Here is a 13,491-nt window from a genome sequence, read left to right as displayed (position 1 = left end):
ATTTAGCTAGAGAAGAGGAATCGAGTCCATCTGAAACAGCAGGCAGTGAAAGGGATGAAGCCAAAGCAGAGGCAGCTTGTGATTCTGAGCCTGACATTTTGGATGAATTCACAGCTTATGAACATGATGTTCTGCTTATTGATGTGACCCAAGATGACCCCGAGCTGTTTGAAAACTTGCCTAAGAAAAGTCTGCTGAAACTGGGTCCTATGCGGGTCAGCGAGGCCCCTAAAACCAGACCTGCTGGAGTGAAGCAGATGCTGTTGCCAAGGATAGATGGTGCATCACTGAAGTTTGAACGAAGGTAAAGTTTCATATTTGTTAACATCGCTACATAGTCACAGATTATTCTGTTTATCAGTGAAACTGCTATGTGGTTTGTGTTTCAGATTAACACCAACTTACAGTCCTGATATCACAGGTATGGCCAGTTCAGCAATGCAAATCCATTATATTATGTCTTTCAGATTTTATGATGCAGTGTGGTGCTAGTTGCTCATTTGTATTGATGCATGTACTTAAGCTGATGCTGCAAACCCTCAAACTGGGGACTTCCTAACCAGCGGCTAGTATGAAAAGGCACTGTGAGGCCACGACACACCATGGAAATGTTATAAACATTTTGAAAAAGAGATCTTTCTTCATCAGCTGTGGAATTTGCTTAAATGTGGTGTGCTTTATCCAGAGATCACCTGTAATTTTATTATTTTTGTGTGTGTATTTTACAGAGGAGAGCAACAGCAGACCATGGAGACCTCAAAGTAGAAGCATCACTTTCAAAACACAAGACAACACATGGCCTGCTGCAGACAAGCAAACCAGAAACATGGTAGTGGGTCTACAGCAACTCTGCATTGTGCCATATAGTGCACAAGAAACACACTTCACAGGATGGTTTTCAGCAGTAACAATTTTTTTTCACTTAATTTACACATACAATATAATATACATACTTTTCTTCCTCTGTGCTTGTAACAAATGTTAAGGAGAAGTGCAAAGAAGCCCTCAGAGGGACTTGTTCAAGGCAAATTATTAAGCAAAACTTCATGTTTACTATTGAAATATACAGCTTTATTAAAATTTACAATAATGAAAAAAAGGGAACAGATTTAAACAATAAGTGTAACAATGAAGATGGGAGCAAACCTTTTAATGCCTTGTTAAATTGTAGTGGTAGAGTTCCATATCACTGATCCTCTGTGATTTAATCCATGTTGGATGGATGGGAGCCATTAGTTTACAGGTAATTTGAGTCGAATAATTATGAAAGTGATGGTTAAATGAAAACAGTTCATGAGAGTGAGAATGAAGAATTTTGTTGAGTTTCAGATGTCTTAGGCGCTTTTTTTTTTTAAATTTAGCTAATTCGGTACATGTTAGCTATGTAGTTACTTGTAAAATAGGCTACGTTCTGCTATCTCTATTGTTAGCTTTCTCAAAATGTACTCCCCAACAAAGCTATAGCCCACTTCATGTATTCTCTGTGGAGGCTGTAACTACTGTTCTGAGGTGACGGCACAGAGAAATATTCAGTCAGCTGCAGAAGACCACACGAATGTTCGTCCCAACACTGATTGCTGATTGACAGATCATTCCTTTTGCCAGCATACGTTTCATTTTGAGGTCAAGTCACCTCTTGGTTATTTTTCAGTGCATTTAAATTAGTTTTTACATTCATTCTGATATTTCTCCTTTGTACATTAATTTAGCTGAGGCGCTGCCCCTAAGCCTTTCTAGGCAGGGAAAACCCTGGAATGAACACTCGCCCACACTGCTATAGTACGACCTCTCTGATGTAATAGGTGATAGAAATCTCATTGTCCTGGTCAAACAGGCTTAGTCATTATAACAGAATGTACACTGTATAACGTTTAATCTGTGTTTTTGAACAGGCCCAGCCTGATCCCAACAACAGTCAAGTCAGCAGAAGCCTGGAAAGGTACCTGTCTGCACATAGTAAAATGTTTTCCGTGGCCAGTTAATCATACAGTGTTGAGATGAGAATTGTGTTTCTGTCCTGTAACAGGAGCCAGCCCGTCCTGACCGTGAACTCTGTGCATAATACCCCCCCACTTATGACCATAGGAAATGGTGAGGGAAATTAAAAATGGTGTAGACGATGACCTAGAAGATAGGACCAGTGATTTTTGAGGAAAACTGAACTGTTGTGTTTGACTTTTCTTTGGCTCCTTTTGCTCTACACAGCAAACATGGCAGAGTTTAGACGCCAGAAGTTTAATGTAAGTCTTCCATAGAGTCGTACAGTCATTGTGTTTAGTATGTTGTATTTTCTGGTTGCTATATTTTAAAGAATCGGACTAAAATGAATCAGAGATGCAAGCAACATTTTAAACTGAAAATTCTTGTTTGGTGTGAATGCCTCATTAACACGGGCTCTTATGTCCTAGTGTGATTTCAGCAAAACATATGTTCATAAAAATAAATGTGAAATATTCTTATGCTTTATATGCAACAGTCTGTTAATTCTGAAAACAACATAGTAACTAATTATTGTTGAAGTGATTAGAGCCTCCTATCTGATTTAAATGAAAGAATGCTGTCTGATTCAATAGACATCTGTTTGGTTTGATTTTTGTGCTGTCTGATGTGAAATTATAAATAATTTTGCAATGTGAGACTTTTCACAGATTAAAACAACTTTAGAATAACTAATTTAACACTGAATTAGATTACAGTAGCCATTTAATTCAATCTTTAATCAGTGTGCATACTTGCAACGAAGTGTTGAACCTAACAATATGAACGTAGTTACATACAATTTTTTTAAAATCCAACTCCATCGAAGTTAACCTATTTTTTCATGGGCAACTGTTTAAAATAATAATAATGAAATGAACTGTAGGCTGTCAAATTTGCAGAAAGATCCGATTTTTCTATTTTTATTTATTTTTTTACTGATGTGCATTTAGGTTGAGCCTAATTAGTGAAAATGTGTCCTCGATGTTTAGCTGAGATTTGTTGTGTTGTCATCCACAGACACGATGCTAATTATGTTTTTAGTAATGCAGCGACCTTTCTTCTAAACCCTCAGTACTGCAAGAACTACTTCAGTGAATCACTGTCCTGTGGGTTCAAGATGTGTCGGTTTCAACATGTACCTCTGGAAGGCGACGAGAAGGTACGCTCAGGGGGGAATTGGTGTTGTCTTAGTTGGCAAGTAGTATGCCACATCTTAAATATGTTTCCTTCATCAAGCAAAGTAGATTAAGTAGACAAGTAACATTTGTATGGAACTGTAAATGTAAAGTGTTGCTTCTTTTGCAGTGCAGTACAAGTCGTTTCTAGCACTGACATTTGATGAGCGAGGCAACATCACCCTCTGCTGTGCCGTTTTCTGTAGTTCCATAGTTAACTTCAGAATCATGGAGTGATTTTGTTTTTTCCCCTGTTTTTCAGTTTTGTATTGAAACTGTGATACGCTTCTCCAAAAATCTAATGTGTCTACAGAAAGCAGGTAGGTTTACACTCTTATTGTGTTTCTCCCAAATGATGTGCTTTGTATGAATGGTTTTAGCTCTTTTCCCTTCAGCTCACTATCCCCAATAACCAGTTTTTGTACCATCTGGTCCACCTCTCTTTGTCACTCCATGTGTCCCTTTGTCATCAGGGGCTGTGTTTACAGGCTACTACCAGAACAACCCACCAGGAGTATACTTCTCCATGCCAGTATTGCTGTCACTCCTCTGGGCTCTGCTCAAAGCCAGCATGCTGCCTGATGTCTTCTCAGTCCTCAGTGTCAGCTTGACCCACAAGTTAGTGGTCAGTATGGCCGTCATCTGTCTCTTAATAATACGGTCATGCTGCAGTACACCTTGTAGGCCAGTAGAGGGAAGAGAACATGTTCTCTTTGCTTGAGGAGAGGAGTGCTGGAATGTTCATTTTCAGATTGCCTCTGTTGGCATAGAAATAGATTTTAAATCTACCCCCTCTCCCTCTCTTGCTAGCCCAACCATGAGTTCCTGCTGGCCCTCTTTAACTTTGTCAGAGAGAAGGGTCTGATGGGCTTTGTACCCGAGCTTCTGCGGCTCACGTTCAAGGTAGCTCAGTTCCTCCAAAGTTCACTTGCAGTAAGGCAGTAGGGTCAGTATCTTTGTGTGTATGCAGACAAATTCATTGTGTGTATGTGCTGACAGATTGCCAGTGCAGGTCTAGAGCTGAATCTGGACTGCCTTGACTGTGTAAAAAATACTCCTGAGTTCCAGCAGATAGTGCGTCCAGCTGCAAGTGTTTCAGTGTCTGTCAACCACAAGTAGGTGTAACTTCTTCAGGCCCACATGTCAGTCACATCACTTTAATAAAAGTAGCTACTTATTCATGATTTTTATTTGTGATGTTTTATTTTTTTACTAGCAGTATATTCTGCTGAATGAGATGTCTTTATTATAAAAGGTTATCCACCAGTGCACCCTGTCCAGAGTTCCTTTATTTGGTCCACTCCATTGTGGAACTAGAGGTTTGTTCTTCAGTAAATTACCTTTATCAGTTTGTCCTCAAGGACGAAATGGGGTTTCTGTTCATTCTATCATTATATTCGAGTCTTCCTTTCTGTTTCCTGTGTGACAGCTTTGTGCCAAGCAAGAGGACTGGAGGCGGATGGGGGAGGTTTTCAGGTCCATCTGCCAGTTCAAGCAGCATCCCAACCAAGTGGAGCGAATCAGCGGCCGCATTGCCATAGCACTCCTGTGTGAGAGCAGAGACAAGCTGTCACTGCCCTTCGCTACCTTTGCTGAGACAGGTATAAACCTGTTACATAAAAAAAAGTTGAACTGAATTTGTTCTGGCATATATGACAATCAGGGGTAGGAATCGTTGGCAAACTCACAATTTGATTCCAATTCTTGGTGTCACAATTTCCTTCAGAATGATTTTTGATTCAAAACCAATTCAGCCCAATAAAAAAAGAAGGACACTATTTTGGCTTTGACTTTGTGTCAAACTGTTGATTTCTGTCCTGCTACCTAGCAGTATGTATAGTATTTGAAATTCTAAGTATTTAAGGTTATTAGAATTAGCTTCACCTTTAGCAGCTGCAGTGTGTGTTGCTGAGCTGCTCTCGTTTATAGGTTTGTTGCTCCACTACGCTAGCACCAGTCTGTTGGTGGTGGGCTATGAAGTATTCACACAGTCCTCCACACTTGTCTTTAAAAGCTCATTATCACACACTGAAATGATTTCCTTTTCTGAAGATGAACTGACATTACAACCACAGATGTACAACACAACTTGTGTGTGTGTGTGTGTGTGCTGTCCATGTACTACACTGGCTTTGCAGTTGAGTTCCGCCTTTTTTGTTCCATCACTGTTATTACAAAAATTGATTTTTAGCATTTGTGAATCAATTTAGAATAGTATAAGATGTGACTCACGATTCTAATGTGAATCATTTTTTTTCTTCCACCCCTAATAACAGTACATAAGGATTCCTCATAATATGATTGTTCTCATGTTTTAGTGTGTCAGAATGAAGCAGAGGACAGTATGATAAGGAGCTTTTTAGGAAGAATTGGAGTCTCACTCATGTTAAGATACCACAAAACCCATCAGTGGGCCAAGGTAAGTGCACCTTAAGTGTCTTGTATGTGCTTCACATGCCTGTTTCCTGCAGATACAGTATGTGAGGGTCATGCTTGACTTTCTCATTGTCCATCATTTTGACAGACAGGGTCATAACTTATTACCTGTTCATTTAGTATTTTAATAAGACATTTAAGACAATTTAATTTTCATTTTTTTTAAAAGTTAATATATGGAACAAGCTTATACTTTTCATGTCAACACCATATGAAGCAGATGACATTTTTATCTGCAGTGACAGCAGAGGCCACTAAAAACACCGTGCCATTGTGCATAAGCAAGCAAATATCAACACTAATTTTACTAAATTTGATAAGTACCATTAAAATTATGGAGATGCTGAGTAAATGCCCAGAGTTCCACTGTACTTGTTTAAATGACAAACTCAGTTCTATTCTATTCTATTCTAAAATATGAACAATCCATTTACAAGAAAGTGGGCTAACTGAATTGAACTCAGCTGACCTGCTGTAGCCTGCTGCAGAGGTGATTGCCACTAGGTTTCTCATCACCATTATAATTTTGATCTGGAAGCTAAACCCGCACTCTGCTGCCACATGGAGACTGGACTTACCAGCTCCACTTCAACAAGAGTTATGAAGTCAGGGAACATTTTTCTGGGGATTTCACATACTTCACCAGAGGTGCAGCTGCACCCCTCTATGATCCATAGTGGTCACAGATGCGCCCCGTGGCTTCCAGTTTGTGGCTCTTCAGCATGCTGTCAGCACCTGGGTAGCGAGATGCATTTGGTACAGTCTCTGATGTCCTTCATCCACTGCATCAGTTCCTCCTTTTTCACATCGTTTATCAACGTCATAGCAACTAGTGGGCTTTTTAGTAGCCTGGTGAGGGAACAAATGTAATCTATTATGAAGTGTAGTTTTAGCAACATGGTTTCAATGAGACAGAAGTTTTACACATTGCACAGAACCAGGAATTATATCAATCACATCAGCTGCTATTTTTTTTATCTTTGTAATCACAGCATCACATTTTTGTAGTAATTAAGTATAAAGCAAAAATTTTTTTTTTTGATTTATTCTTTCAAGCATGTAAGGACAGTCAATATGTCAACACACATAATTTCACACATATCCACAAATGCATTATCAATTTGCTTATACCTAGTACATGCTTGAACGGAGTAGGAAGAAGTCAGACTTATCCAGTCCTACCCCATGACATCATCTTACCATCATTGGTTTGCAAGCAGTATCTCTACATAAATAATTCTCTTCTACACCATACAAGTAATATACTAAAGAAATATTACATAGTGTTAACATTCTTACACCACACCCACAATGTTACATCTGATTAATCATTAATCCTGTTCTTGCATATATCTTGATTGACACATACCTTTATATTTATGTTTAAACTCATCAATTCTATTACTATTTTTCATGTCCACAGTTAAATTATTCCATAGTTTTACCCCACTTATGGAAATACAAAATCTTTTTTTGGTTGTACGTATAGCATGAATTTTTAAATTTAACTGACCCCTTAAATTGTATCCCCCTTCCCTTTCATTAAATAGTTTTTGAATTCCACCAGGTAATAAATTGTTCCTGGCTTTATACATAAACACAGCAGTCTTGTATTCCATTAAATCAAAAAAATTTTAACAATTTAGAGTGTATGAAAGCTACATTGGTGTGATCCCTATATCCCATCTTATGCACAATTCTTATCACTCTTTTTTGTAATATATACAATGGTTGAAGTCAGCTTTTGTATGTGTTTTCCCAGTTTTCAACGCCATACTCCATGTATGGTAAAATCAGTGAAGAATACAAAATACGTAGTGCTTTCCTGTCCAGAATATATCTAACCCTTGCCAATATCGATATATTCTTTGCTGTTTTGTGCTATTTAGTGCTGAATATATCTGATATGAGATTTCCAGGTGAATTTATCAACTATGACACCTAGAAATTTAATTTCATATACTCGTTCTATATTAGCTCCCCCGATTTTCACTTGCAGTTCGTTATCTAGTCTACGATTCCCAAATACCATAAATTTAGTTTTATTCAAATTCAGAGATAGAATATTACTATCACACCATTTCTTTATTTTCTCAAGTTCCTGTGAAACCCGTCCCGAGAGTTGCTGTAGGTTTTCCCCGGATGCCCATATGGTAGTGTCATCAGCAAATAAGACCACTTTCACTAAATCCGAAACCTTGCATATATCGTTAATGTATAATATGAATAATTTAGGTCCCAAAACTGAACCCTGAGGCACTCCACATACAATGTCCAGATCACTCGAATGATATTCACCCAACTTCACAAATTGACGCCTCTGTGTCAAATAACAACTAATCCAATTCAGAGACACTCCTCTGATCCCATATTTTTCTAACTTGCTATATTAGCATGTATATATTGTTTTGTCATGTATATATTGTTTTGTGTGTGTACATGAATGTAGGGTCGGAGGGTGGTGGAGGTCTTAAGTTCAAAAGTCACATACTCAACACTGAAGGGATTGTTTGGGAATGAGGATAGGGCTTCACGCTGCTACCTGGTCACTGTGGCTACCGAGCTCTTCCTCCTGAGTGGCAGCGTGGAAGGAGCTCTAAACACACTCCGAGGTAACGGCTCTGACTCTCATCGACTGCCTTAACTGGACTCATAATGCATCAGAATGAAACCTGTTGTTCTACTTGGGGGTTCTTTGTTTGTGCATCTTTTCAACCAGAAAACAAATGGTTCCTGTGTTCATCCTCATGGCCATGTGAGCCTGCTGATCTGGAGAGTAGGAGCTGTGTCTTGATGCATCTGTCTGAGAAAACGTCTCACAGAGACACGCTGGAGGTTCTCTGTAATCTGCCTGGGATTAAAGAGCCAAACAGTGAGCGAACACAATGTTTAGATAGAGCTTTAAACCTGGGGCCTGTACCACAAAGTGAGTTCAAATTAGTCTGACTCTCTTTGGGGTTATATAGCTTCATTGAGTATAATATTGGCCAGCCTGAATAGCTTGGTATCACAAAGCTGGTTATAAACTGGCTGCATTGTAATCTGGGTTTTCCTATCAGGCTACGAGCGTGTTCATGTGAAAGAGGCAGAGTTGATAATTAGAAGCGACAGTAGCATAAGTGATGTAGGCCACTGAAAATAATATGATGGAGCAGTAAATCGTTCATACCCAGAGCAAAAGGTGATGTTACCATGGGTGAACTGTAACTGTAAACAATCATTAGCAGAGTATTATAATAAGGGTCTTATTCAGTGAGTGTTGTGTTTTTTTTCTCCTTTGTCTTATGACAAAGGAGCTGTTGTCAAAAAATCCAACAGTTTCTGTCGCCAGAGAGGAGAGTACACTGGGGAGGAGTTGGACCTCAAGTCAGATGTTCATTTATATTCATGGGAAGTATTTAGCAGAGTATAATTAGTCTTTTAATATAAGACCATTCTCACATGCCTTTACTTGTGCTATTCTGAACTGCAGTGATGGAAACCTGCAAGAACAGCGACAGTTAGGAATTCAGTCCATGATCAAGTAATTTTATGCATTTGAAATACGGTGCTGATCATCATGAAGGCTCACTCAGTTTGTTAGAAATCCAGAAACCCTGAAACAGTACAACGATATGACTAATTTGGGGCTTGTTAAAAACCCAGTACTTCGTTTCTGTCTCCAGACTTCAAAACGATTTTTTATTTTATTTTTTTTTAGACTTGATAGATGTCTCCAGGTACAGTCCTCTGTTTAACTCTCATCTCCAAGTGTGTGTGGACAAACAAATCCTCCTTGTAGCATCCAAAACAGTGGAAATCATGCTCTCTAAACACCTGTCAGTGGACCATGCACTGCTGCAGACACTTCTACAGAAAATGGGCAAGCAAAACCACTGGCTCCATGCGCGAGAAGTCTTCAGATGTGAGTATTACTTCCAGGTGTATTGGTTGCTCCATTTAATTTAATATGCACTGTAGACAGAGTTTAAGGAAAGCAAAGTGTCTGCTGACTGGATTATAGTTCCTGTGCGGGAATTATGTTGGATCTGACACAGCTGATGAGGCTCAACCAAAGTCTGTATAAACATGTAATCATTTGATCTTAAATGATTCAGACAAATAAATGAATTTTACAGCTGCTGGTTGAACTTTGAATTGAATGGTTACACCAATATGTGCATGCATTAGACTCTCTGAATATGGGGTACTACCCGGGCATATCAGCTCCCTCTGGTTCCATGGCGCTGGTTGTCCCCTGTCGACTAGAGGAGGTGGAGTTGGCTCTCACCTTTGAGATGTTCATCACTGTCAACGCGATGGCCATTCTACAACTTTCAGAGACCACCACTTCCTGCCTCAGCATCACACTGAAACGGTACCGTGTGTGTGCAGCTTTATTACATAATATAGAAAAAATTTTATCCAGTGTATTCGATCTTAGGACATTTCAACGTAATGAAGACATGTTGACTGGTCCTCAGAACTTCAGAGGTTGTCTTTGAGGTTTGAGTCTTGGTTTAAGGGTTAAGATTAGAATTGGGTTTAGGTTAGGGTGAGAGTTGGGCTTAGACATTTAAAGTGCGTTTCCACCAGAAAGCCCCTGGTACTTTTTATTCCAAGGAACCAAAGTCCAAGAAATGTCCCTAGGGTAAAGGTTCCTCTAGTATTGTGATCTACAGGGCTGAGGCCTGAGGAAGAATAAATAAATTAGCCCCCTGACATAAAAGCCCAATGATTGGCAGCAAGGTTGTAAGAATGGCGCATGTAAAATGCTCACTAAGGTTAACATACACCAGTGGAGCAGGGCAGTCTGCAGGCAAAGCTAAAATGCTCATTTTCTGTAAGTTTATGCTCATTTATCAGGTGTGGCTTTTTTTTTTTTAACTTGCTGAGGTTTTATTGCATGTACAGTAACTGGCACAGGGATTGTTAATTCTGTGGAGAAGCCATTCCATAACCAACAAAGCTATATTTTCCAATCCATTAATCTCACTCACTGGTCTCTTCATGTAGGCCTACTGATTAAATGCTCCTTACAAACCGAGAAACCGTTTTTCACATCACTACACTGGTTTTTCTCGCATATGTGAGTCGAAACACTGACACCACAGAGACCTGTGTGTGACCAGTCAGCAACATTCAGCACTGCAGGCCTCGCCCCAACAGTTCTTGGACCTTCAGAAAGTACTACCATCTTGAGTAGGTAGTTTTTTGGGGGGTTAGAGCTACGCCCCAAAACTAAATTTAGACACTGGTTGCTCTGGTGAAAACGTGGGTAGAGGAATTACTGTACATTCCAAAAAAAGGTTCCCTGCTCCCCGAGGAAAGTTCCTCTGGTGGAAATGGAGCTTTAGTTGTGATGGTTAAGAGTTAGGGGTAACAACTTAGTCAATGTATTATGTCAGTGTGTGCTCACAGCTACATGAAAACACAACTGTGTGTGTGTGTGTGTGTGAGAGTGTGTGTGTGAGTGAGTGAACCATGGCTGCATTATATGATCCATGGGTAGATGATGGTCTTGCTTCCTCTTCCAGGACTCAAAGCAGTGAGAGCGAATACCTCTCTGCTGGTAGCCGCCTCCTCGCTGCAGCTTCCATCCCCCAGCCCAAATTAACTGTGCACTACACAGCAGCTAACTCCTTACAGGACCAAACTTTCACACTTGACATTCCCTCGGCTCGGCGATGGCTCCGCTACAATCACTCATGGGCCAGTGAGACGTGGAAACTGTGAACCAAATGGTTACACTACCGCAGTTCCTGTGGTGTTTTTCTCTTAAAACAGGTTATGTTATACAGTCATCGGCTGAATCTTGGGAAAACAGCCAATGAAATTAGGAAAACGAAAGCTAGTGTATTTCTGTTTCCGGCACTAATGGTAGTATTTTATTAAGAAGCAGAAAATGTTTCAGTCACCACTGAAGCCTGTTACCAGAACCAGTTTGTTTTTACCATCCTAAGAAAACACTTTTGTTGACTTTTGTTTTAAAATGTTTTTTTTGTTCCCTCTTGATTTCTCAGCTCTTGTAATTGTCACTGTTTGTGTCATTTCCTGTTGGAAATAATGGCTCTGTTATGGAACAGAGTCCAGCATAAATTTGTAGCGTTCTTACAAATACTGTGCTTTGTTTACTTAATTGTAAACATCAGAGTGTAAATATGTATATATTTATAATGGTGTTTAGTCTTTGACAATAATGTTACTGTATTATATTTCTGACTGGTGCCAGTTCAGGAGGTGTGATTTACATTTTCTTTTGATGTTTTTTTTTATTTAAAAAGTATAGCTTTCTAGTGAATCTTGTCAACAGGAAAATGAGAGCTGGAAAATATTTTCTGGGATTTTTAATTTTATTGAGCCTTTGTTGTACCAGTAAACTCCTCACTGAGAATAAAAATCTCTTTTTCAAAAGTATCCCAGCCTGGCTAAGACAGGCAGCAACAAAGTTTCAGAACAGTACCATAAATACGAGAATATAATGGGTTGTTAAAATACACTGTTGGCACTTTATTAGGAACACTTAGCTAAAACTAAGTCAACTGTATGATCATTTTTAGAGGCTGTAATTTGTATTTCTGTTAACGTGTATTCCACTGTACAGAGAGCTGCTTCTGTTCTTTAGCCTCGATTAAACAATGGAGTGAACAAAATAATCATTGTGTCGGAGTAAGTACTGTTATTTCATCTGTGTAGGCGTAGGCATGTAGGTTTATAGGTTTACCTAAGAAGCTAACTACTGAGTGTAGGTAATGCTATTGGTCATCAATTCCAGTGACCTTTACTTTTTCAAGATATTATGTCTTAATTCAATTCTCTATTCATAAAATGCCAGTTGCCTGGTGGTGTGTTCATCCAATGTAGATGAGTGGTGTGAAAAGCAATGTCTGTAAAACCCATACAGTAGAGAGCCTAGTTTCCTAATAATCAGCAATTACCAATGACTGGGGAGGGTGTCCTTGATACCATTATGAGAATATCAAAGTTAGAGCAGTCCTTGTTACAATGATGTACTGCTGGTTATAGGTGTGATACTGATTTGCTTAATGGCCTTATGATGCATCACTTTGGTAAACCAATACCGGACAGTTAGGTCTGTCTTGGATTTAGTAATTATCTGCAGTTGGTTGGTTTCACTAAGGGTTTGAAAACCGACAACTTATGGTCAGCTGACACAAAAGTGCCAGATGATGTTTAAAGCTAGACATATTTGGTTACTGACAGCATTTTGGATACAGGTGACGGCTTAACTACATGGCTGCCGTTGACCCACGTTGCTATTGATCTCATGTATCTTTATCACTGTTGCCAGGTTTCATGTCTATATACTCTTCAGTGCTGTGACAAAATTGGATTGAAATAAGCACAGTAACACAACTGGCTATGGGAAAATTACACAGTTGACCACTTTTGTTGAAGATAAGACAACTGAGAGAAGTGAAGACAACACAAGCAACCTGTCAGGAAAAGGGAGAATAGACCCAGTAGACTTTCGTATGATCTGGATACATGAATCTCAACTGAGATGTTAACATTGTCAAGAGGCCCACGCATCCGGTCGGTGGATATGATGTAAATAATGGAGAATATTGTATTTGGAAAATGGGCTTCAACATGGGTGTTATGCTCTCTTAATTGTGTTCATCCCCGCCTCAGGGTGACCATGTGACTTTGACTGCCCTCCAGACCTCGGCCTGTGTCATCGCAAGGATGACATTGCATTTGTCATGTGAAAGAACATTCTTCAAACCACTTGTGATGTTTCTGTAAAATCAGTTCACCATCTCTGCTTTTTGTCTGTCACCAGTGTTATTTCCTTTAACTCAGACATAAATGAAGAGGCCTCCCGTGGGCCCACCACCTGCGGGAGGATCCGTAAGGGGCTGGTGCAAAGTGGATTGGGCAGCAGTCGAAGGCAGGG

At 39.5% G+C, this 13,491-nt stretch overlaps 1 protein-coding gene across 1 annotated transcript in view; it reads left to right on the top strand.

Annotated features, from left to right (window-relative positions):
• topaz1 (testis and ovary specific TOPAZ 1) overlaps positions 1–12,213 on the top strand; it is a 12,524-nt gene extending 311 nt beyond the window's left edge. The window contains exons 2-20 of the mRNA XM_020586334.1: positions 7–304; positions 390–421; positions 729–829; positions 1,893–1,939; positions 2,027–2,091; positions 2,206–2,240; positions 3,053–3,139; positions 3,418–3,475; positions 3,629–3,780; positions 3,966–4,058; positions 4,155–4,270; positions 4,411–4,474; positions 4,585–4,756; positions 5,474–5,574; positions 8,041–8,203; positions 8,311–8,463; positions 9,292–9,495; positions 9,762–9,948; positions 11,108–12,213. Coding sequence (XP_020441990.1) covers positions 7–304; positions 390–421; positions 729–829; positions 1,893–1,939; positions 2,027–2,091; positions 2,206–2,240; positions 3,053–3,139; positions 3,418–3,475; positions 3,629–3,780; positions 3,966–4,058; positions 4,155–4,270; positions 4,411–4,474; positions 4,585–4,756; positions 5,474–5,574; positions 8,041–8,203; positions 8,311–8,463; positions 9,292–9,495; positions 9,762–9,948; positions 11,108–11,306 — 2,327 coding nt within the window. The 3' untranslated portion in view covers positions 11,307–12,213. The remainder of the gene's footprint in view (positions 1–6; positions 305–389; positions 422–728; positions 830–1,892; positions 1,940–2,026; positions 2,092–2,205; positions 2,241–3,052; positions 3,140–3,417; positions 3,476–3,628; positions 3,781–3,965; positions 4,059–4,154; positions 4,271–4,410; positions 4,475–4,584; positions 4,757–5,473; positions 5,575–8,040; positions 8,204–8,310; positions 8,464–9,291; positions 9,496–9,761; positions 9,949–11,107) is intronic.
• The last annotated feature ends 1,278 nt before the right edge of the window (positions 12,214–13,491 follow it).

This window comes from Monopterus albus, unplaced genomic scaffold (assembly GCF_001952655.1).
Source record: "Monopterus albus unplaced genomic scaffold, M_albus_1.0 scaffold402.1, whole genome shotgun sequence".
Taxonomy (NCBI): domain Eukaryota; kingdom Metazoa; phylum Chordata; class Actinopteri; order Synbranchiformes; family Synbranchidae; genus Monopterus; species Monopterus albus.
The sequence above is the reverse complement of the archived record's forward strand: the minus strand, read 5'-3'. Positions and strand labels throughout refer to the sequence as shown.